Source organism: Abramis brama (genome assembly GCF_963993115.1).
Source record: "Abramis brama genome assembly, chromosome: 17".
Taxonomy (NCBI): Eukaryota; Metazoa; Chordata; class Actinopteri; order Cypriniformes; family Leuciscidae; genus Abramis; species Abramis brama.
In genome coordinates, this window is record NC_139979.1 from 23731032 (window position 1) to 23756112 (window position 25081).

The following is a 25081-nucleotide window of genomic DNA, read 5'->3' on the forward strand; positions in this document are numbered from 1 at the left end:
TTTTACATACACAGACGTCGACAGTCCTGACTATCAGTGGCGTATGTGAAGCTGGTGCGGGCTGATAAGAATTTAGGGGGTGTGAGAGGAGCAAAACCACAAAAGAGCACGTCACACATTGCGTGGGAACGAACATGTTTGGAAGCCGTCACATGGCGAATACGTAAACGCATACTAATCTTCAAAAATACACATCACTATATGAAAATGAAACAAGAAACATTTTCTATTAATTCCAATGAAAGATAAAACAAAAAAGCACTGTTTGTCAATTTTATAGTTTTATTAGTTCAGAATACAGTACAAATATGGAAGAAAAACAATGATAGCAAAAATAACACATTGGCATACTTTCAACCGTAAACATACACACATTCACATATTAAGAGAGGAAATTAGATGGAGTTTAAACCAAAAAAAGTAATGTTAAATGGTAAATACATAAAGGCTAAACCACAAGTGTTCAAATGGTCCATAATGCCTTACTGAATTCAGCAGTATTGTGATACCAGCATGAAAATGAGGCGGTGAAACATGATGTATAAAAACACTGTAATAACAATAACAACATATCATGCATAACATGTTAGATTTGGTCTTTTTTTTTTTTTTTTTTTAATTGGAGCCATTGTTTTATTCGATTGCATCAAATACTAGAATTTCTTGAACATAATAGTCAAGGGACAAGGCCAAGAAGAGAAACACAGAGGTGCATAGATAAATAAAATGAGCTATGTAAAACGGATACAGTTTTCAAAATGATATCAGCGCTACCTTAAAGCCAAAATGAGTGGTCTTAGTTAGACAATAGTTATCGTAAACACAACAACAAAACAAATTAACTAAAATGTCAATGCTGGGATTCTGTGCATTAATCACAGGGAATGATGACTGTTAAAAACTAAATATTTCTGAGAAACATTTAAGAGTTCAATCTTTTCAGAATCATGTTAGTTTGTCTACAGTAACTGTTACTTTTACCAAAAATGATCGCTAGTTTTGTGATGTTGAATCTTTCTGTATATAACCAGAGCTTTTGAGTAGATAATACTATCTTATCCATAATACAGACGTTTAAAAAAAAAAAAGCTTTAACTACAATGTCATAGATTTTTTACAGTAGTCTATGTAAATATTACAAGAGGCTCAGTGATTGTGCTGTTCTTTGGAAATACTTAATCGTACAATTGTTTAATCGCTAAATACCTCTGGCAATATATGGAATGGAAAACAATTGAACTGATACTGGCATGATAATCAATGCAAACTTACTCAACTGTATATCACATGTTTTGTTCGACATGCTTTAGGATGTGCTTTTTAAAAAATATTTGTTCATTTACAGGTAAACAGTTAGATAAGTGAAGCATGCATGACAAATCGCATCTTTCCCTGCCTTTGTTTTTGCTTATTTTACATTTGATTTGATGTGACTACAATTTCACAAAGAGCCCTTCTCATCCACTACCAGCGTATGTTTCGGAAAAGCCTTATTGAAAGTGCATGGATGACGGTGGATATACAAACTTATACGTCTTGCCTCAGTAGTCAGCCGTGGTACAATTTATGGATGTTTTTTTTAAAGGCATGCTGGGAGTAGCACTGTGCAGTTCAAACGGCAGTGCAGTACATTACCTCTGCACAGAGTCAGCCACTACAGTAAAAATTCAAGCCACAAAAACGGTCCTAAAATCACTACTCTGACACTTTACATATCAAACAATCTAGGGGTAAAAAGTGTGTCGTATATAACATTCAAAATGGAGGCACTAACATTGTGCTCGCACACATCAGGCCCTGGCAGAAAGACGCCAGGCCAAACAGGGCAAGCTACGGGCTGGGCTCTGAATAAGGCCATTCAGAAAAAGCAGTAGAGCTTCGTCAAGAAAAGGCTAGACTGACATTGAGCAAACATGAGGAAAGTGAGAATGTGAAACGGAAGAGAGATTTATAACACTAAGCCAATTATGTGTCTTGAATCTGGTTTAGGTACGTGTGAGTTTCCACCAATCACTGCTTGGCCTGCTTGGCACGTTGGGTGTGGCATTTCATGCACAGGATTCTGCCATCCAATGGGTAGCAGCCATCAGCGTCTGCCTCGATGGAAAGGGGACGAGCACAATCCTGCAATCAACGAGCAATGTCTTACTTTAAAACATGACTTCTAATTTGAGGCTAGAACAAATAGGTAAAGATAACTAAAGAAAGAGTGTTCGTACCTCACATCGGTAGCACTTCAGGTGAAAGTTCTTCTCTAACGCAACAACCCTGATGGTCTCTTCACTTCCAGGGTCAGGAATTATCGGCTCATTGCAGCTCACGCAGAGTGGAGAGAAACGGCTGAGAAACAGAAAAAGGAGGAGAGGTTAAGATAAAACATTTGGGTAACATTTTACAATAATGTCTCAGTTGTTAACATTAGTTAATGTATTAACTAACAATGAGCAATACATTTGTTACAGTATTTATTCATCTTTGTTAATTTTAGTTCATAGAAATACAGTACTTTGTTGTTTGTTCAAGTTAGTTCACTGTGCATTAACAGCTTTTGATTTTAATAATGTTATTTTTTATTCTTGGGTGAACTGTCCCTTTAACTAAGATTAATAAATGCTGTAGAAGTATTGTTCATTGTTAGTTCATGTTAACTTAAGTATATATCTAATGTTAACTAATAAACCTATTGTGTTACCAACATATTTTTAATATTATTTTATAATATATTAATTTATTTTATAGTATTAATTTCTACTAAAATATATGATCCTATTAAAATGCTATGAAACTTTTTTTTTTTTGCAATATATACTGTATATATTTTTTACAATACATTATTTTTCTATTTTTTGAGTATAGATTTTGTTTTGTTTATTCTCTTGTCCTAGTCAGACTTTCAATCGCAAAATATGAAAATCCATCATAAAAAGCCAACAATAAAAACCTGTGATAACATAATCAAACCATTTGAATATATATTGTGTGGGAATGATTTATATAAACTTTCTATACAAATTACAACAATGTCCAAGTTGTAGAGTCCACCACAATAAACAATTTCGCCCCTGGTAAAGTTCTCTCAAAAGTAGTGTACTTTATAAGGACGTGAAAAGCATGTTAAATAAAACACAAGACATGATGTGTGAAAAAAAAGAAAAAGAAACTAATGTAATATTGCTTGTGAACAACATTTTTGTGCCTCATTTTCTAATCAAGCTGTAATTCAATTACAAAAAGTATGAAAATACTATTTAATTGGGTGTATTTAGATACATAAAAAGCTAACTAAGAAATGCCTTAGCAAGACAAAAAAAAGTGTATGCAATTACTATTCCAAATTTAACCCCAAATAAAGCGAATTAACTTTAAAAACTTTGTTGTAAGGAAGTTAGATTTTATTATGCTAAAAGTGTCCCTTAGTTGAAGAAAACTCCATGTAAAATACCACTGTTTTGTTCCTATACTAATACCTGATTGAATGGGATAATTAGTTAAAAAGTATACCAGCGTATAATGGAGTGTTTTGATTGGTCTGTGATTAGCGAGAAGGCTCACCGATGGTAATCTTTGACACAGTAGGGGTTGTTGTTGTCATCGGTGATGAACGGAGCGCCCTCCAGGGTGCAGCTGCAGGTAGTGCAGCGGAAACAGTGGGCATGGAAACACTGACCCACCGCCTTCAGGACACGGTCTGTGATCCGCTCCCCACAGAGGGAACACACAGTCAGAGATTTCTGGAAACACACAATCACACCCAAAGACAAACGGTTAGAAAATCCAATGCTTTAAGAAAAAACAAATGGAGTGGGTTACTAAAGTCTCTGAAAAATTCAATGACACGTTCATAAAGTCTGTGATATGGATAACATTGACTATCGTTAAAGTTTTCTGATACCAAAAAAAGCAATGTGTCAATTAAAAAACTGTGAATATGAAATTTCTTGCGTCTAAACAGGCTTGTCTCACCATGTAGCAGTCCTCGCACTGAGGCGTCCCTTCGTGGTCGTAGAACTGCATGCCCTGCAGGGGGCGCTGGCAGCTCATGCAGCAGAAACAATGAGAGTGGAAGAGTTTCTCCATCGCTCTCACTGCTGGCTGAGATCTAGACAGAGCTTCTCCACATTTACCACACACTTCTGAAAGGAAAAATGGGTTTATTTTAGCAAAGAAAAATCGAGATTGTGGATAATGTGAGATTTATGAGATAAAGAAAAGTTCATTATGGAGCAGCAAACACAGAGATTAGTCTCCAGGATGATAATTAGGTGACTGGAGAGGTTGTACTAAAGTACTATTGTACTCTAGAGGTCTCAGGTCATGTTTACACCTGGAATTACGATGCATTTTGTCAAAAGTAGACGAGGGAGACACACTCCTGTCTCTTTTGTCCACTTTCAACCACTTCTGTCCTGATTTCTTCGAGGGGAGGGTCTATGGGCGGTTAACTGTATGGTTTTTACCTCAGATCTTTCGATCTAATGGACAAAATAAGCTAACTCAATTTACATGCGTTAACGCGCTCGGAGACGACGGGAAAAACATACAGAGAGCAAGACCACGCCGAAAGCTGTGTGTTAGAAATCAGGAATGGTGAGAGAACAATGTGCTTGATACATTTTTCATCCTAAAACCAAACTTTGGTCTTCAGCTGACAAAGTTTAAATCCCGTCTGGCTAGCGCGCAACTCCCATAATGTTAACGCATTAGACCAGTAGGCGGAGAGTAGGTGGTCTTTTGCGGCTGTTCAAATGCATTCGACCACCCTACAAAAGCAATCCTGTCAAATGCGTTTTCGACTACCTCTGGAAGTGGTCGAAAGTGGACAAGCTCAAAACGTTTTAGACCCCGTTTACACCTGTATTTAGTGTCGTCCACTTGTGATCCTGTCGACCAAAACGCATCTTAATACCACATGTAAACCGGGCCTCAGTTCAACAGCACCGCCCCACCTTAAAAGCATTCCTGACCAATCCTACCTTAGCAACTGTTGCCATTCTCCCTATAGAGTGCAACAGTCGGATTATAGAAGTAAAAATCCCATTTAGAGAGAGGAACTGATTTTTAATGATAACTTATAAACCTTTAAAGACAGACCTATGAGCTATAGGGTTAATTGATGATATGTGTTTTTGTTGAAGCCATCAGCCAGTATTATTTCAACATTTTGAAAACAATCCTCGTTAACCGTGGAATTCTTGGTGAAAGACTACATTACCCATGATTCTACAAAAACCTCCACCAATCAGAGAATCGCAACAAGCAAATCTCACCCAACCTCTACTGCCAGTTCACTCCCATTGAGCACTGCGAATGACGTAATCGAGTCAATCTCCCTACGCTCTCAAACTATTAAATAGTTATGCATACAATACCGGTCAAAAGTTTGGAAACATTACAGAAAAATTATGTATTTGAAAGAAGTAGTCTCTAATGCTCACCAGCGCTGCATTTACAGTAAAACAGTAATATTGTGAAATATTTTTTTTAATTTAAAATAATTATTTTCTATTTTAATAAATTTAAAAATGTATTTTATTTTTGTGATAACACAGCTGAGTTGTCATCTTAGCAAAGGGTTATCACAACAAGACCGGCAATAAAGAACAAAATCAATCTATGACCAAGAATATAACTAGACTTAAAAATAAACCATAAAACAGAACATGAATACACAAACTGTTTATTTCAGTTGCATGTGAAAGTAGGTTGATCTAATCAAAAACGGATCAAAAAGTATTTTTAGTTTTTTCACCTGCACGCACATCTAAGCTACTAAGAAAAAAAGAAAAAGATAAACTTCAGTGCTGACAAAGACAGAGTGAGATCATTACAACACTCATCCAGAGAGATCCAGACATGGGAGAGGTGAAGCACTCCAGTGTTTAGACTGATAATGAAGTAATAAACTGAGATAGAGAAGCTACATCAAGCTAAACACCTACACAGACAGATAAAGAGAGAGGAAGACAGAAAAAGAGCAAGAGAAGCCTTGAACCATTACACAGTCAGTGTTTATCACAGCTTGTCTGCCGTATGTTAAACAAGAGCCATATGGGTGTCTTAAATTAACATCAAAACCAGGAAATCACTGAAATGAGAGCAAATGAAAAAGATCAATCAAATCTTAAGGGTGTGGGTGTGTACACAAGGTTAGGTGTACCTGTAGGTGGAGAGGTGATCACAGGAGGATGTTTGTCCATGTCTTTGATAAAGTCCTTAGTCATTTTCTCCAGCTCTTCTACTTCCCTCATAGTGAGAGGAGCTCCACCAGAACCAGACCCCTAAAAAACAACAGCATATGTTTGCCATTTTTTAGAAATTACAGAAATTGTAGTTTTATGCATGTCATTGTGTTAGGCAACTATATACATTTTAGGTAGGGATGCACGACATATCGGCCACCATATCGGTACCGATATTTTTAATGTTATTGGCCCGATAAGAAAGTCTGGCCGATATATTAAAGCAGACAAATAATAGATTATTTCCTTCAGCTGAGAAGCACTGTTTGCAATGATGGTTTTGAACTGCTTGAAATATGATTAGAATCACTTCAAAAAAGGAAAATACAGTTAAGTGCAACATGTGCAGTGCAAGTCTGTCATATAGGCCACATACATTTTATTGGTGAGATTTTTTTATAATCAGGCTCTCAAATATCATATAAAAAATTGGATTTAGATTTATCGGCCAATATATCGGCTTTCAAATATAAAAAATTATCGGTATCGGACTAAATTTTCATATCGGTGCATCCCTAATTTTAAGTAATGTAAACTTCTGAAAAACTTCTATTGATTTACACTGATGAATGTTTACTATTCAAAATGTAACCAATCACAATGAATCACTGTAATATTTGCATATGAACTGCAATTGACCTTTTTCTCGCAACTATTTGCATATTGAAATGCGACTGGTCTTTTCTTATATCTATTCAACATCTATAGTTGCACAGACGGTGTTGCATTACATTGTTTGCTCAACAAAGCTCACAGAAAAAAAAGATGAGTGCTATGTGTCGTGAGTCTCATTACATCAGCAAAATTCATGACTCAGATGCAGCATTTAATTTATGCAGAATATATATGCATATGCAAAAACTAAAACCTAAGCTTTATTTAAAAGCCTGTGCTTTATTTTTATTTATGTTTTTATCTATCCTTCGACTTACATTACCATTCAAAAGTCAGGGGGCGGTAATATTTTCTCATGTTCACCAAGCAGAATATACAGTAAAAAATACAATAAAAGCAGTAATATTGTAAAATATTACTACAATTTAAAATAATTGTTTTCTATTTTAATATATTATAATGTAAAATATATCATAATATATTAAAATGTAATTTATTCCTGTGATGGCAAAGCTGAATTTTCAGCATTCATTACTCCAGTCTGCAGTGTCACATGATCCTTTAGAAATCATTCTAATATTAATGCTCAAGAAACATTTCTTATTATTATCAATGTTTTTTAGTGGAAATCATAACATGAACAGCATTTATTTGAAATAGAATTTTTTGGAACATTGTTAATGTCGATTTAATGCGTCTTTTCTGAATAAATCTTGCTGCCCCCAAACTTTAGAACTTTTGTACACTGACAAAATGTCCGCCATTTAAAATCGGTTTCTGATGTAAAACATCATGTGCTGTGAACAGCCAAATTTAAGACAGCATTCCATTTACCAAACTAAAGCCTTAAACTTAAGCTTACCAAAACTGTAAAGCTAGTCTTACTTCAGGAAATATAAATGTATTTGCAGTTATTAGCATTTATTTAAAGATTTATTTTTGCCTTGTTACCTTATCTTACCTTACGTCACATTTATTTAAATGACTGCATCACGTTACAATCTAAGGCACACCCACCTTTGGTGTAACGGTGTTTCCTGCTGGTCTGCTGAACGATGCGATGGGTGATTTCTTAGGTGCAGGAGAAGGCGGAGCAAAGCTTTGCTGACTGCCAATGGGAGATGTTTCAGAGCGATTGAAAGCAGGTGTGGGGGCGGGAATATTCACTGGTGGAGCAACAGGGGCAGGAGGAGCCGCAGGAGGAGGTGGTGGTGGGAAAGAGCTTTGGGCGGGGGTTTTAATGGCATGGTTAAAGCCTCTTGCGCCTCCAGAAGGTGCAGGACTAACCGTTTTGGAACCAAAATTTGAATTCAGCTGACTGGGAGGGAAGTTGGTTTTTGGAGCCACAGCTGGGCCTTTAGCCAATGACTGTACAGGGGCGGGGGCGGGGGCAGAGGCTGTGCTCTGATTGGCCGGCCGTGTTCGAGCACGTAGCTCCTCGGCCCAAGGGGCAGGGGGAGGACGATCCTGCAGCTCAGGGGGGGGCAGAAAGGAGAGGGTGGGCTTAGGGGCTTTTGGTGGTGGTGCTACTGGCTTAGGCGCTGGTGCTGATGAAAACTGGCTAGGCAACTGAGCAAACAAACAAACACACACACACAGAAATATGTCACACATCAGATGGGGAAAAGGGAACTTTAAAGGCTTACAAAATCTCTAAATTGTGGCATCAGAATGTTGCAAGATTGAGATTGTGAAAAATAATTGTTCCTTCTTTATATTTTTACTTCCTTATTTAACAATTGCTTTATTTGTTAAAAATAATATAATAGGATTGCATAATCAATAAGGATGACTGCATCAAGTTCAAATTATTTGTTTTCATGTTGATTCATTTACAAATTATTTATTCCTAATTTAGTAATAAATACTATGTAAAATAAATATATATCAGCTTTATATCAGTCGTTGGCCACCCTAAAAATCCCTAAAATATCGGCATCTGCAATCAATTTCATATCTGTTGACCTCTACCATAAACTAATAGAGCAGCACGAACATTCGTCAGAACATCTCCTTTTGTGTTCTTCTAAAAAGAGTAAGTCTTGGAATGGCATTAGAGTGAGTGAATCTTGCCACTATTCCATTAAGGTTGAAAAATTAAAGGTAAATAAACTGAATCCTGAAGGTCAAGATTAGAATGTCAGAGGTTAAAGGTTGTGCGGTTAAAAGTCAGAGGTTAAAGGTTGTGCGATTACCTTTGGGTTGAAAGGTCCACTAGTCTCCATCTCTGATAACATATTGGTCAAAGAGCCCAGCTGCCTGTCAAAACTCGTCTGTTTCTCAATCAGCCTCTATGGAGAACAAAACCAGAGACAATATGAGAGAGAGAAATTGAGATGTGTGTGGGGTGTAGGAGAGGTTGGAAAGGATGTGGATTAGGAGAGAACAACAAGAAATGGTGAATCAGCCATGAAATCTGATGTTGCGTTGGAAAGAGTGCAAGAGTATATAAATGATAGGCAATAAAAGGGTGGAATAGAGTACAAAGCAATAAAAAAGGAATATGTGAAACAGAAAATGACAGGGTCAGAGCTGAAAAACAATCCAAACAACATTAAACGTGTGAAGAACAGATTTAAAAAAAAAAAAGGATAAAGAAAATGGTGCCTTGAGAAGTGTTCCTAGATTATAATTCATGCCTAGTTAGTCATTTGATCAAATTATATGAGATAATAAAAGGGCAGAATGTGCATGTGAATCCGCACTGACAATTAAATGAATCCACAAAGAAATTTGGAAGAGCTGAGAAAGACACAAACAAATGACAGTCTTGCTCTCAGAAACCCACAGCACTGTTCAATCACTACACAATCTTCAAAGAAGAAACATGTACTTTCTGTAGCTATGTTTCCATCCAAAGATGTGAATTTAACAAAATTGGAATACCGCATTAAAAATTTGCGAATAAAGCACCGTTTCCATGTGTTCAAGAGAACAAAATTGTTACTTCCTATGAAATTGGCACAAATGATCTGTAATTAAAATAAAGAAGCCACTGCGGCTCTTTTTTCATACATCAAATGACTTGCGGCTCAGAGCGCAGACACAACCCAACAAACGCTGTAATGTTATTAATCCCCTGGTTGTCCAGTTATCCAATCACATCATCTGTTGAGGCACAGTTTATTATTGCACATCAAAGGATTTATTCGGTAAATGTGATTCCGTCATAGTTTATGCGCATGTCTTCTTATCGAATAAAAAACAATTATGTGCCTCAATTGAGTGCATACATTTTTGTCCATTTTTAGAATTTATGTGCATCTTGGCGTTTCCATCCAGCATTTTTTATGCGATAACCCCCCCAAAAAAAATCACATGAAAATAGGTGAATAGCTAATGACAATTAACTCCACTGCCTGACAGTGGAAATGACCACACATCATTACATTTAGAAAACACTCAACTAGTTTAGGTAGCAACCAATTAGTTAGAGTGATGTCTTCGGTTATAGCAACGCAACTTGTACTGTTTTTTGTGCTTCTGGCAGCATGAATCACATTTTTATTAGGATAATATTAATACTAGGATACTGGTATCATCCAAAATTTTAACAATAGTTAATACACATCAAGACCCCTTCATTCCAGCATGCTCTGTCCAGCTGTTTTGGAACATGTCATGTTCAACGTGAACACTACCTAAAGCATCTGATCAGACTCAGGTCAGGTGACCACATAGCTATCTTAAGACAAATTAGTTAACTAGTTGTTTAGGCAAAAGATCAGCAAGTTTTGTCCATCCCTAAAAATGTTTCACGGAAAACTTATTTTTATTGCTCTCAGTAGCAACAGCGGGTCTTGTTTGATTGAATGAGGCCTTGTGAGAGTGATGATGTAGCCCAATTACATCGCACTCACCACAACACATCCATATAAGCCCTGACTCTATTTATGGATAAGTCAGCAGACAGCACGTATAACTGTGTCTCACAGGACAGCGGAGTTTACTGCAGCAAACTGCTCAATTCAACTTTCTCATCTCCTCCATTTACAAAAAGAGTCACTAGAATTACAGAAGAATGTAAAATGCCATATCAGGCCATAAAGAGTGAGAATTCATGATGCACCAATATTTCAGTAATTTGAAATTGATGTAGACGGCTCAGTATGTTTGGACATAAGACGAGACAGAGTTCTTCAATAAACTCATAAAAGTGTTTCAGTGTGTTCTTGTTTTGTGTAGTGTTTCAACCGTAGAAAGATGACATCAATACAACAGCTTTTAAAAAATGTCACATATCGTTGCATTTACCTCAGTTTACAAGAATGTCTATGGGCCCTATCTTACACCCGGTGCAATGCAGCGCCAAACGCGATGCAAGTGTTTTTTGCTATTTTCAGCCCGACGCAGTTATCATTTTCACATCCTGCGCCATGTTGTTTAAATAGTAAATGCATTTGTGCCCATTTGTGCACCCATGGGCGTGCTGGTCTGGAAACAAGGTGTGTTCTGGCGCATTGTTGGCGCGTTGCTATTTTGAGGCAACAGAAATAGTCTGCCTCAACAATATAACAATAAAAAAATTGGCGCCATTGATTTTAGACCAGGTTTCAGTTGGCCAAATTTTTTATTGTTATTTAAAGAGCACGTTAGTAATGTGCGCCTATAGGTGGGTCCACAAATTGCGTAGACTCTGCTTATTAAACACACAGGGACACACAGCAGCACACAAACATGCCAAATATTAAAATTAAAAGGATTACAATGTAAAGATTATTATTGTGTACATAAAAATATGGTGGAATCTGGCTTGTCCCGTAGATGGTCTGCTTGCGCACTTTTACCTCGCGCACGAGCAGTTCCCTTTGCGCTCTGGAGACAGATTCGGTCTTTCCACTATCAAATTCCGTCATGTAAATTGCGAATCTGCCATGGCGAGAGTGCAACTGGCATTTAAAGGGAATGAGAGATGAGAATCTGATTGGTTTAACGCACGTAAATCCCAAAACTCTTTTAGACCATGCGGCCGGTGCGCCGACCATTTTTCCCGTCGTTAAACTTGCAAAAGTGGATTCGGACACGCCCTAAGTGAACTTGCGCCCTGCGCTTTAGACCATGTGCTTACATTATTAAAATAGGGCCCTATATCTCATTAATTAGCTAAAAAAATATATATATATAGGTGCATCTTTAGTCAGAATCGAGTTGTCTAGGTTTAAAAAGGCACACAATTGTGGTCAGTATAGTGTGAAAGCTTTTTAATCTTAAAGAACCAGAAATAAGAAAGGCTGGGAATGACACAAGGGCACGTAAAGACTTGTTAAGATTAAAATCAAATTGAAATGAAATCAAATATTTGGTAATGGTAACCTACCTGAGAGTTGACACCTGCACCGGTCTGAGGGAGTGGAGGAGGAGGGGGTGGGGGTGGGGGTGGGGGGAAGGAGGCAGAAGGTACAGAGATAAACTCCTCGGGAGGTGCAGGGAGGTGCAGGTCTTCTGCAACTGGGGGCGGGGCTGGGAATGCAGGAGGAAGGGCATCAGATGCAGGGGGTGTGATTTGGCATTCTGGAGGAGGGGCTGGGAGCTCGGCATCATCCAGCGGAGGAGGAGGAGGGGGCGGGAAGTCTAATGAACGAAGGCAGTGAACTTCATTACACTCGCACCAATTCACAATGACAAAACAATCTCTTTCTGCATTGTTCTTTCACCTTAACACAACGCATGATAGCATAGCTTATCTAAATACTGCACCTACATTAGCATACACTGCTTCTCTCACATGTGAAAAACAACTCTTTAGACCATCAGGACTGGCATTTGAAGGACAATGCAGATATTGAATATCTAACGTCAGTAAAGACAGAAATGTAATTCAGTTTAATCCTTAAAGTCATATTCAGCAGTTTATCAGCAAAACGCTTTCAACACTTTGTCAAAAGTGAATTCATGTCTGAAAATGCACTCTGTTGCCAATCGCATATGTTGTAATTCTGGCGAGGAGAGAATAACTTCAGTTGCTACAACAAGTAGAGTGAGCTTTTCTAAAAAGCACCTCATGTTCGATCTATAATAAAGGATTAATGACCCACTAGTGATATCATAATGAAGAATAAAGTTAAAAGAATAAATAAATAAAAAATAGTTTGAGAAAACTTAAATGGTTTGGCTGGCATAACCTTACTTTTTATTACATTTCATTTGTAATAAAAAAATCTTTTTAACAACTACTTCACTGCTTATTAACGTTTGAAATCAATGTCATGTGGTGCAACTAACATAATGAAGCATGTTAAAAAAAACATGCAACAGGAAGTGATATCAGTGACCCCATGTAGACCCTCAAGTCAATAATTCTCTAAAATATCAAATAATTTGACATTTTTATGACAAGGCTATGTTAGTTTAGACAGTAAAATCACATGTGGTTCAACTCCCTGAAAACGAAATAATTGTGAATGAATTTTTTGTTTGAAAATAATGAATAAGCGGTGTACATGCATGTATTAAAGGTGTAAGGAAAATATATTATTACTTTTTACTTGATGGCTACACTACATGACATTTTTTCAGGGTTATTAAAATAAAACTGTTGCCTTAACGTTTTCCAAAACCATATAAAACAATCTTTATACAAAGAGTGCATTTCTAAGAATTTGCCACATGTGTTCTAAACTAGACTTTTCTTGTTCTTTATCACAGATTGGTCTTATATTAGAAATGACACATTTCATCTTTCAAGGAAATTGTCTTACCCTCACAAACAGCTGAAGGGGGCGGGGGCATCTCTCCAACTCGTCCAATCACACCAGTGCTTACAAACGGAGAGGGCTGTGATGGGGCCATCTGTATTTTGGGGCGTGGAGGAGCGACAGATGCAAACTTTTTGGGTTGGTTGTAGAAAGAAGGAGCGGTAACTTTGAGGGAGACCGAGGAAGTTACCACAATGGGCTTGCCGCTACTAGAGTCAGACATCTTGATCTGAAAAATACAACAGTATGTATGTGGTCAAAGAAGTGTTGCGGTTCAGATTACCATTTCTGCACGGAATTTTCCAATGCAAACAAACTAATTCAAGACCACTTGGCTGCATAGTTTGGCAGAACAGCATATGGAAAATCTTAACGTTTAGTAAGTGGTTTGTAGCGTTGGTGCCTGAAACTGCTTTATTCATGCAGAATCGTCTCTCAAGAGAGCCGCCACCTGTAGGTTAGTCAACCATCTGGGTTAAATTTGAAAGAATTCTCCTACATGTCTACAGCTTTGAAACACCCAGAACATGAGCAGGAAATGTCCCTTTAATATTTTTAGCATTATACAATTGTTTAAAAACAAGATGTGGTAGGCATTTCAGTAATTACAGGGAAGTAAATGTAGCTTTGTTAACAATGTTGTTCCCTGATTTGTCATAAAAAAACCTAACTGGTTTTAAGAGAAGTTTTTTAACCTCTAAAAAAACATGAAACAAAAGTTATGTGTACCTTAACTGTTTTGTATGACTTGGGTGAGGTAAAACAAGGAAATCACTCACCAAAATATTGGATAAGGGATTTCATGAATTAGTTGCCAAGCATTTCACTTCCTGTTATGTACATCTCAGGTACTTCCATGTCTATTTTGACTCGTTTCATATCCACTCTTTGTTTAACTCGGTTTCATATCTGGAGAAAAGTCTCACTGTCAGAAATCCGCTTTCAACAGTTCATTCTTAAAGGGATCACACAGCATTTTTAGTTATCTCTTGTCATTTAATGTCCATTTTTAATGATGTCATTTTCTAGTGTTTTCTCCCTTTATCTAAGCTTTAAACAGTCTCCTTTAAACATTAAACATTTCCTTCAAATGTGAAATGAGCAATACATTTTTTTACTGCCCCATCCTTCAATAACAGCCTCTTTGCAAAGTATAGGTGCTTTCGAACTGGGTAGTTATAGGAACTCAGTTCTAGGAACAGGCTAACTAAATGTTCCCCTAGAACCCTTTTCCTGATTGCATTCGCATCACCAGTTGGAACTTTGTCCGTCTCTTACGTCCTGCCGCTCTGGTTGTTGTGCAGGACTTTAAAGGCACACTATGCAAGATTTGTACCTTAATATAACAGCTTCGAAATCATTTTGATGGTAAACGGACTCGTAGTAGGGCGAATCATCCCGATAGCAAAGCAGGGGGGGGGTGCCGCTGGCAAAACCAGCAATGCAGGTTTGAGAGGTAGCGCCCCGAACAAATCTCGCGAGAATCACAACTTGCTTTACATCGACGACGTCACATACATCAACAACATATGAAGCAGCCTCTATGGAAGACACTAGCACGCAATTCAGACGTGAATCGTGGCAGAGTTGACTAAGAAAACGAAGAAAGCGTTTTCTGTGCAGAGACGGCTCTGCGTGAGTGGTATTTACGTCAGTAACGTTAAATACAAGTACTCCACAGCGACTCTAGGGGTCGCTGTTTGAGAAAAACGGAAACTGCATCGTGTGCCTTTAATTTAGACGCCAATGAGAATGACTAAGCCAGAGCCTGAGCACACATTGCTCCCATTCTCCGTTTTCATTAGTTTACGATGTTTTAAAATCCTATCTTATACGTTATTAGATAGAACTGTTAAAAAAGGACAGTAAACGGTACAAGTATTATGCCGTGTGGTTGATACCCAATGTCACTAGCTGAGCAGAAATAAATAATCAGTTTTCGATTGCTCCCTTCAAAGTCGCGTTGGATTTCCTCCTCAGCATAAAGGTTGAGAAGTGCCTGGACTTCTACGTCGAGTAAATATACAGGCTATAAACTGTGTTTGCACAGCTTCTTAAAAATGCTGGGTGCCAGTGTTTTTCATGCTTTCGGCCAATTAACGTAGACTTACACCACTGGAAGTTCCCATTGTGCTGGGTTAGACCTTACTCTGAAATAAGAGCTAATTTAGTTTCCCCAAAAGGTGTTCCTAGAACTAAAATCGTTCCCAGTTCCTGCTGTGCAAATACGCCAAAAAGCAAGTACTTCCGCCATTAGATATAGGAACTATATAAAAAGGTTCCTACGGTGCGAAAGCCCCATGATGTTTATGCTCTGACCACAATTAACAGGAACCTTGTTAAAATAAACCTCCTAAACCATTCCTACCATTTACTGTAGATCCTTCAGAAGGATATACACAGAGTAATAGCACAAAGTTTGGCAAACATTCACATTTTATTTCATTAGTTCAACTGGTGTTTAGGAATAATAGTATCTATCCTAGTGCTGTCAAAAGTACTGGTATTTAGGTAACAAGTTGACAAAAAAAAAAAAAAATGAATAAACAAATAAAAATAACGATACGAGCTTTTCTGCAGTACCGGTAGTATCAGTGATACTATTAATTCATACTATCAATTATCATCTAAAGTTAATGTTAACTTAGGCAGCCCTAAAATCTTATTTTGTAAAAATATTTAGCATTCAGTCGATTTGCCGCCTCCCAATCAAAAACCGATAGAACCAAGTGCCTATACATTTATTTATTTTTCCATAATCCATTTCACTCAAATGTACGTCGCAATATGAAAGTAAAGATCTGACACTACTTCAGATCATTGTGACTTTAAACCAATAGTTGTTTGTGTAGCGCTTTTGATTATAGCTTGTTTTCACAAGAGTTCGCAGAGTTCAGGTACGAGAACTGGTACAGAGAGAACTATGAAATATTACTGGTTTAGTACTGACTACTGAAAGTTTATTATTGTAACAACACTAATCTATCCTGCATTCTCTATGTTATCTCACGGTGAATGGGAGTGTCAAGTTTCTGATGGCACAATAGGTATCACTGACATGAACCTTGACTCATCAAGTGTTCATGCATTCATCAGTGTGACGTCACAAAGTTACAAAGTTGTTAGTTTCATCTTCGTTTCAAAAGATGCTCTTTTGGGAATAGAATGTTTTGAGTTCTGAAAGTTCTGATACGTTTTCATAGTACACAAAGTCCTTTTATGTCATAAGATCAAGCAAAATTCAATTCGTCACGATAGGACCCCTTAAAATTATGTACTAACAGGACACAGCAGAACACAGATGGTCAGAAACACAGTACAAAGATACAACCTTCTATTGTTGGAGGATATCAATTCTGTTTTGAGTTTGCTTGCACACAAGCAAGCTCTCCAAACCGAGGTTATCAAGGCTGAAGTCATACCATGACTTCCCCTTTATGAGGCCTCAGGGTACGGTCAACCGAGCTTCATCTAGAAACAGTTAAAAGTGCTTGAGACATGTGGATGTGATATACCGCAGAAGTGCTCTCAATGGCATGAGCTTTGTGCAAATATTTACCTCAAGCATGTTTGCCATTAAAAACGACGGCATTACCTCATTCCCCCTCCTCCTGCTGCTGCAGCTGAGCCAAGTCTCATTTGACCCAATGACTAAGTCATAACTTTTTTTCCTCTATAGTTCTCGTAATACAGCCAGTGAACCATAACTACTTTTTGAAAGTATGAATTACAGATGATGGCAAACACTTTAAATGCACATCAAATGCAGCATGGTCTGTCCTAGCCAAATGGCGGTCTAATTCATCCCACTGTTGCCTTCTGATGCAGATGATGTATACATGTGGATTTCATGACAAAAGAACGTCTTTCATTTCTAGCTTTACTAATTGGAGCCACATTTTTGTTATTCTATCCTAATTACCATATTTTGTCCAGTCAAATCATGTTAGACTAAATCAGCTAGGAAAGAAACATGCAATGCATGGCAGTCCTTTCTCATTCACATCGTTTCGGTTCAGCATCTCAAAATGAACTGACACCTTCTCACCTGAAATGTGCTCTGCAGCACAAGTGTAAGAGGAATTAAAGTAAATATTCAAATGAACTCATCCACTTTGAAAAGGTCATGTAAAAATTAGTAGAACTTGAATTTTTTAATACCAAGGATCCCAAAATATGATGATCTTAATATATTATAAATGAGTCTGCATAATGTATAAATAGAAAATATTAAATATGATATCTTAAAGATGTTATGTCTAAGTTTATAAAAATGTATAATTAATTAAAATGATTAAATCTCATGAATTTTCCATTCTGCCTTGAATGAATGAATGAAAACCATAACAACAAATAATTTATAAACATTCTATTAATTATTAATGTTAACGACAACTTTGGAAGCCCTAAAATCGAATCTGCATTCTGTTGATCTGCCTTCATCCAATCAACAAATTATCGATAGACCCACCCTATATTTTTTATAAAAGATCTGACACAACTTCCCAATACTGTAGTTCTGACTAGGAGTGCACAGTTTACGGAGAAAAATTAATAGATTTTTTCTGAAATTTTAAATCCAATACATTTTTTTTTAAATTGCAGGTTTTCTGCGCTTGTTTGCATGGCAGATAATGAGCTGCACACATGTAAGAACACAGTGACGTGCTTCACTCTGAAACACACAGCGCATATATTTAATTAAATCCCAGCTTTTGCGATTTAACAATCACACTAAGCCATATCCCGATTTTGGATTTATTTCAATCATGCAGCCCTAATTCTGACTGTAAATTCTTCTTACATGATGATGAGCCAACACTCAAAGGCATTGTAAAATTATACAAAATTGTGACCGCACATCAATTGAATGCTACATGAGCCATGATGGCACATTTCTTAGCATCCCTAAATAACTCTTCACACTTCATGCTGTGCCACCAAATAAACAAACACCCCTTAATAAGCAAGTTCCTCTTCACCTTGTTTGAGCCGTGTCCAACTCAATTTCTCTCATCACACACAGATATAAATACTGAAAAGCTGCAGTACGGTCCAATGACAGCCATACAAATCTACATCGGTCATGATTTTTATCAAGAGGAGTAATTGTGAATCGTTTAGCAGTTGACTCCCACACAAAACCACAACCACAAACTCCAGCAGATTCCATGTTCTGGCATGAACAGAAGAGCTCCAGTTCACATAATATTCCCTAAACGTCTGAAAAGAGGTAATGATCCCTTCTGCCCTACCTTCCCTTATTTAAGATGCTAAGAGTTAAAGATGCTTTGATGTGGTCCACCAAATCATCTCAAAATCTGAAAAGCTCTTAACGGATTCTGCATAACCATAAGTGGAAGCGCAATTTAAGGCCAAAAAAGAGAGGTATTTTTAGTCCCCAGTTCTGAGTATGCCATGAGAGGCAGTGACATGTAAAGTGCAAATTCTTCACCTTTCTCCTCTGGTTCAGATGTAGAGTTTAATAATGCAGAGGTGCATGCTCAGATGAAATATTCACAAAGGACAGAAAACAAGCCATAAACACAGAGGTTTAAAAGATGATTTATTCTCCTCATGGCCTCCATCTCCAGATCAATATAAACTTGCGGGTACTTACAATAAACTTGCACGAAACGTTCCATTGAGCCGTTCCAGTAACTGATCCACAGCAGAGCACATGTGACATTGATGCTCAAAACAAACAGCAATGACTTACTTTTGAGAGCGTCCTCTGCCACAAAATGGAAAAGATGATCACATCCTTAATTCTGAGTTCCCGTTCAAGCAAACCAAAAAGAGCAAGAGACCATTCAACCATCCATCCTTCTTTGACAAACAATGCCTGTTAGGCTGGCCACACACTTGAAGATTTTAAGGGCAATTTTGAGCCTGATTTGCATCCCGCAAATCATCATCATGTTGATTCTGATTTTGCTACTGAAGTTTAAATCAGAGACTATACTTTTTTTCTTTTCTTTTTTCCAGCAGATGAATGATAAAAACATCGACAGCCAATCAGAAACCACACAACTTGGCTTGACCATTTAACACGCAATGACACTAACAGCACATGCTTATAATTAACACAACTTTATTGTGCATTGGTGCGGACGCTGATTCTTATAGTTATCGTAATAGTTTTCATTCTTGGTGTGAACTATCGTTCTTATGTGCCTTGAAGACACAGAAACTTAAAAACCACATTATAAAAACACCAAAATATTAATGTTGCCCAATTTTATCTCACTAGCAAAACCACTGCGAATGTGTGAATATTTATTAAACTCAGCCCTAGTTCAAACTAGGACGTTTCCTGCTTGTTGAGGTCACCAGCTGCCAGTTTGGCTGGTGTGTTTGGTCTTTATGGATACTGTAATGGTTCGGATGCACTGCTAGACACTCTGATAATGTGAGAAGGTAGACAATACATTAGTGAGAGGAGATCCATCATGCAAAAAAAACAGTCTAACAGTAATGCAATGCAGTCCAAATCAGTATAAACTATCCAGGGAAAACACTCTGCGACTTTAATTACCCGCTATGGAGATCCAGCAAAGGATTAGATCTCATCGAACTAGGACCTTCTCACAGTGTTTGCGCGCCGTGGAAAGAGAAACAGCTGCAATATAAAGATTCCAGTGGCCTTACGTATGTGTCTGCATTTCATCACTAGATCAGAATGACTACGTGATTTGGAGTCTGGCTCTTTTTTTGCGGAAAGGAGAAGCAGCTGATCTGGCTCCATGAGACCTCCTTGCACAGCCTTGATGGATAGTGCGGCCTGTAAACGTTACCCTCAGAGGGAAACAATGGGAACTTTTTGAGGATCATTGCATGAGATATGCAAATTCTTCAAAATGTTGTTTGCCACACTGGAGACATTAAGAAATAAATAACAGGACATGTTGAAATTACAGTGAGTGATGTTCTACTCAAATAGCTCTTCATAAGGAGTCAATCTCATCAACAATAGACCAAAGCAAATGTGTCATAGTACCTCTCTGGCTGCAAACACGCAGTATTTTTCAGCAATGCAGTTTTCTGGCTTCCTCTACAGATTTGATCTCAGGTCCAACAAGTGAGAGTAGCTGCAACTAACACAGTATGTAGATAAGAGTTCACTTCACAACTATATTAAGACTGTTGTGTGCTTGAATAGCTGAACTTGATAACTTGTTTTGGGAAGCAAAAAAGCTCTTGACAAACAGTGAACTGTCAACTTACCACACAGTATGACACCACAGCAGCAGTATGTTTCAAAAGATAACGTTACATATGACATCACGTCATAAACGACTCCTATCACGATGCTTGTGTACGATGACTAATATGAGAATCATTTCCTTTCCCAAATCTAGCTTAAACATGTACAAAGACACTTGTACTTTGTCTGAATTTGGTACAGACAACTCCAGAAGCAGCTATTGTTCTGGGTGACTGTGGTGAAAAGCATACGGCACGCCCACAACCTGTCTGGGTTACGCTGGGCTCAATACAGCTCAGACGGATCACATAATTACATCATGGGGGGGGGGCCTATAATGCGGGTCATTACGTCATAAAGTCTGTCAATTACATGCTTGCTTTCTATGGTGCATAAAAACATTCTTAATATGAAAATAATTTACTATATGTTAAAAAAGCTACTACTAGTACATAAAGTAAGTAATAGTAGTTCAATGAGTAAATGTATTAATATTTCGGTGCAATGGATTTTACCACTGCTCAGCAAAATCCAGTCATTTCAATAGAACTCCTTTTGCGAGAGGATGATAAAGTTCCCAAAGCAGATTTCATTAATGTTTAAAGGTGCAGTAAGTGAAAACTTGTAGCCAATCAGCAGTAAAGGGTGTATACACTCATGATGGGGAAAATGCCTGTGTTGCATAGCATGTTTGTGAATTTGGGGGCAGAGCTATCAATATAGGGATGTGATCCTTTTGGGTACGTGTTTGTTTTGGCGATTTCAAACATCAACAGCGTTTCTCAGAAATCTCTTACTGCACCAAGTTGTTCATGCTAATTCACCATGCTGACCAACAGAAAACCGCTTGGTTGGAAAGTGACTTCTGCGTGAGCAGTGCTTCATGCACTGCTATGGTTTCTGGGCCCCCCTGGACTGTTTATTGCCCCGGGCCCCTGTTGAACTAACGTTTGGGGGCCCTTCAGGCCTCTGGAGTCATCTTAATCATTACACCACCCCTGTACGTCACTACACTAATGACAATGGAAATTGTTTGCATGCAAAATTTTGCTGAAATATTGCTAATGTGACCATACCTTTACAGTTGTTTGGCTGATTTCACCAGTCATTTCATTCAGAATCCACACGATAAGGGATTTCACATGAGCAGTGTTTCCCATACATTGATTTCTCTGTGGCGGCCATGAATAGATTTCAGTGCTTCCCATTCATTAACTAGACTGTGGCGGCCCGAAAAATATTTGAACTTCTCATAATAACATAAAAAGTCTTGTTTTTCAGCAATGCTGTCAAACAAACTAAAATTGAAAGCGTGATAAGGCTTTGTGTCCTTTTCAAAAGACTGTCTGTTTGGGTGGTTGCGTTGCCAATCTATTAAAGGTAGGGTAGGCAATTTAAGAGAGGCTAGCAATAGCAAGCTAGCTTTGAAAGAATGAGATGCCACCCTCCTTTCAGAGCGTCTCCAAAGCCACGCCTCCCCCAAAACACATGAACGCACAGAGCAGAGTCTGCGAAGTGTTAAATTACCTCATGTCTGAAAGCACATAACATTACAATAATAAAGAACGCAAACAATTTAGAGAGCTCTTACTGTACCACCTTACTGCTGATTCATTTCGCCATTGATAGTGTTGATACTGTTCAATGTAGCCATTGAACAGCTCCAGGTAGAACGTCACTGGTTGCCATCTCGTAATTATGGTTATGTCATGGTGTGAACAGCATAAGCTTGTGTGTCTATGAGCTTGTACAAGCTGACTGTATGTCTACAACTCTGCACAGATTCGCTGGAACACGCTGATGACGTGTGACGTCTGGGCGAGCAGGGTGTGAGGAGGTTTGGAAATACATGTTGACAGGCAGGTAGGACATCGTATCATTCGGACCGAATGCAATGATTGGACAAACATTTTTGGTCCTGAGACTTCCACAATAGATATGTAAATGTTCTATTATTGATTGCTATCAGGATGTGAAGAGAGTTTCAACCAGTACAACAAAAAGTGTTTATTTATTTATGTTATAACGGGAGATAAATAGCGTGTTGTTATAATTCGCGCTGATTATGTCATTCCAGTCCGCATTTAGCACATCATCTTTTTTTTTCAGCACATCTTATTTTGAGGTGGAAAATCCTAAATCATTTTGGCGTCGCCTAAAGGCTAGGAAACCTTATTGTCATCTCTATGGACTCCACCCAGATAAATCCTGAGTTCATTCATTACGACACTATCGCCTTAAATTATACTGAATTGACAAATATTGCGGTCTCGTTATTCAGACGCGGAAAAGTTTGTGTAACGTTCACTGTTCCTGATGGTAGCATATCAGACGCAAGAGCAGTACGAGTTAAAACAAGTTGCTTTAACCTTATATGGATATAAAACCCAAAGAGTTACAAGAGAGATAAAGCTCCCATTGAATATAATACAAGTTATGACTCAAGCCCGCAATCTTTAGTGAAAGCATTATTAAGATTTAGTTAACATTGCAGTCTACACATGAGCCCCACCCGTCACTTTATTTAGGTTATATCATTAACCATTTTTCAAGCGATTCCAAAGCGATTATGAAAGATTTTCATAGTCAAAATACTTAAAACCATTCAAACAACACACATTTTGACCTTAATGCTAACTTACTTCAGTACATTTATACATCACTAAAAACCACTGTGAATGCATACGTACATGATTTGTGGTTTTGATGCGGATAGATAACGGTTTACTGTGTGACAAACTTCTGTCATTACAATTACACATTATAGAAAAGGTGAAACAAAGGCACTTACTGTTCGTTTTCCTCCGGAAAGGTGCAGTTATGCCAGTACAAACAGACAACGCGTCTAATTTCTATCCCTACAGCCCTTTATGAGTATCCTTTCTTAATATCACTTTACGGTGCTGTGTTGGCGCCAGGCACCATTCTGTTAGTACTGACAAGATCTCGTGGGGACGATCATCAGCGAATCTGATCTGCCAGCATGAACTTTTTCCAAATGTACCGACTCTAGTCGCACTTCCGGTTCACGCTTCCGCATTCTCCTGGCCGCTGGAGGTGGGACAACATCTGCGGCCAATGATGACTGCACTGCTGTTAGAGGTCTGCACAGTGTTCAAGTTTTTAACCGTTTTATAGTTTATATTAAGCTATTTTGAATACCGTGACAAATTAATTTTAGCAGAAATATTACATGTATCTTATCAACTAGCCTTTACGGGTCATAAAATAACATGCCTAATAGCAAAAATATAGCAAATGCACATTTTACAAGCAAAACGTTTCAAACAAACATGTTTGTTAGGTTTTGTTATTAAAGTTTCTCTTTCGATGTATGCAGCTTGGATTTATTCTTTTTACGTTGCCTGTTGTTAAATGAAGAGGTTTAATAAAGGTTAAAAAAAAGTTAATTGGTTACCTCACCTTGCACATAAACCAATGGGCAGTTATTAAATAAAACGGTCAAACAAGCTATCAGTCTTGAAAACAGCTTTGACTTACCTCTTTGCCTAACTCCTTCTCCTTCTCTTCTTGTTTCTCTCTCCGTAAGTGATTTCAATGATAACTTTTTCTGCAGTCTCTACTCCTGTTTCTTTCCGAATCACAGCTGTTGAACCCTCCCCCTACATGTCTCCTAAAGGAATGACACCATCCCTCCGTCTAAACAAGTTCTCTCTCGCTTGTCTTTCGCACAGGTCATGCGTATTACAATCCAAACACCTCTCTCTGTCTTTCCCCCCCCCTTGGATTCTTTAAACATTCTTCAAACTATGACATCAACCCTGCCTGCCTTTCCTTGTAAGGGCAGAGTGGGTGAGTAAGTGAGTGAGAAAGAGAGAGGGAGGGAGGGAGGGAAAGAAAGAGAGAGAGAGATAAAGGAGGTTGGGGGGTTTATTAGATACAGACACATGGAATGGTTGGCAGGACACAGAAAGAAAGAGTCAAGAACACGCAGTGCTCAGTCGAATTAAACTGACACAAAACCTTGAGCCTCGCTCAAAAACAACACTTACAAATTCAAGTTAGTTTTAATAGTCGTGGTAAACCACTATTGCTGCACATACTTTTTCCCACTGCCAGTTCCAGTTTAATTCAAAGCAAACAGGGTCATCCGAAAGGCATTAAAGATATAGTTCACCTAAAAAAAGTAAACATTCAATCATTTATTTAACGTCATTTAAAGCCCATGACTATCTTTCTTCCGTACAACACAAAAGGAGATGTTTAGCACAATGTGTGAGCTGAGCTGCACTCTTCCATTCAATGAAAGTGAAGAGGGACCAGGGGTCGTCAAGCTACAAAAGGGACTAAAGCATAAAGATTCA

At 38.0% G+C, this 25081-nt stretch overlaps 1 protein-coding gene across 3 annotated transcripts; it reads right to left on the bottom strand.

Moving 5' to 3' along the window:
• Positions 1–262: 262 nt before the first annotated feature.
• zyx (zyxin) lies at positions 263–24571 on the bottom strand. 3 transcript variants are annotated; one of them, XM_084089211.1, is made up of 10 exons: positions 24258–24571; positions 13553–13778; positions 12172–12425; positions 9050–9145; positions 7872–8423; positions 6158–6278; positions 3964–4133; positions 3553–3731; positions 2220–2340; positions 263–2124 (listed from the first exon to the last, which is right to left on the bottom strand). In XM_084089211.1, exons 2-10 carry the CDS (start codon positions 13770–13772, stop codon positions 2011–2013), a joined length of 1827 nt encoding a protein of 608 aa, XP_083945337.1. In that variant the 5' UTR covers positions 13773–13778; positions 24258–24571; the 3' UTR covers positions 263–2010. The 3 variants fall into 3 exon arrangements, with proteins under 3 accessions (XP_083945337.1, XP_083945336.1, XP_083945338.1); XM_084089210.1 differs by lacking the exon at positions 24258–24571 and adding an exon at positions 23548–23802; XM_084089212.1 differs by lacking the exon at positions 24258–24571 and adding an exon at positions 20550–20633.
• Between the last annotated feature and the right edge of the window lie 510 nt (positions 24572–25081).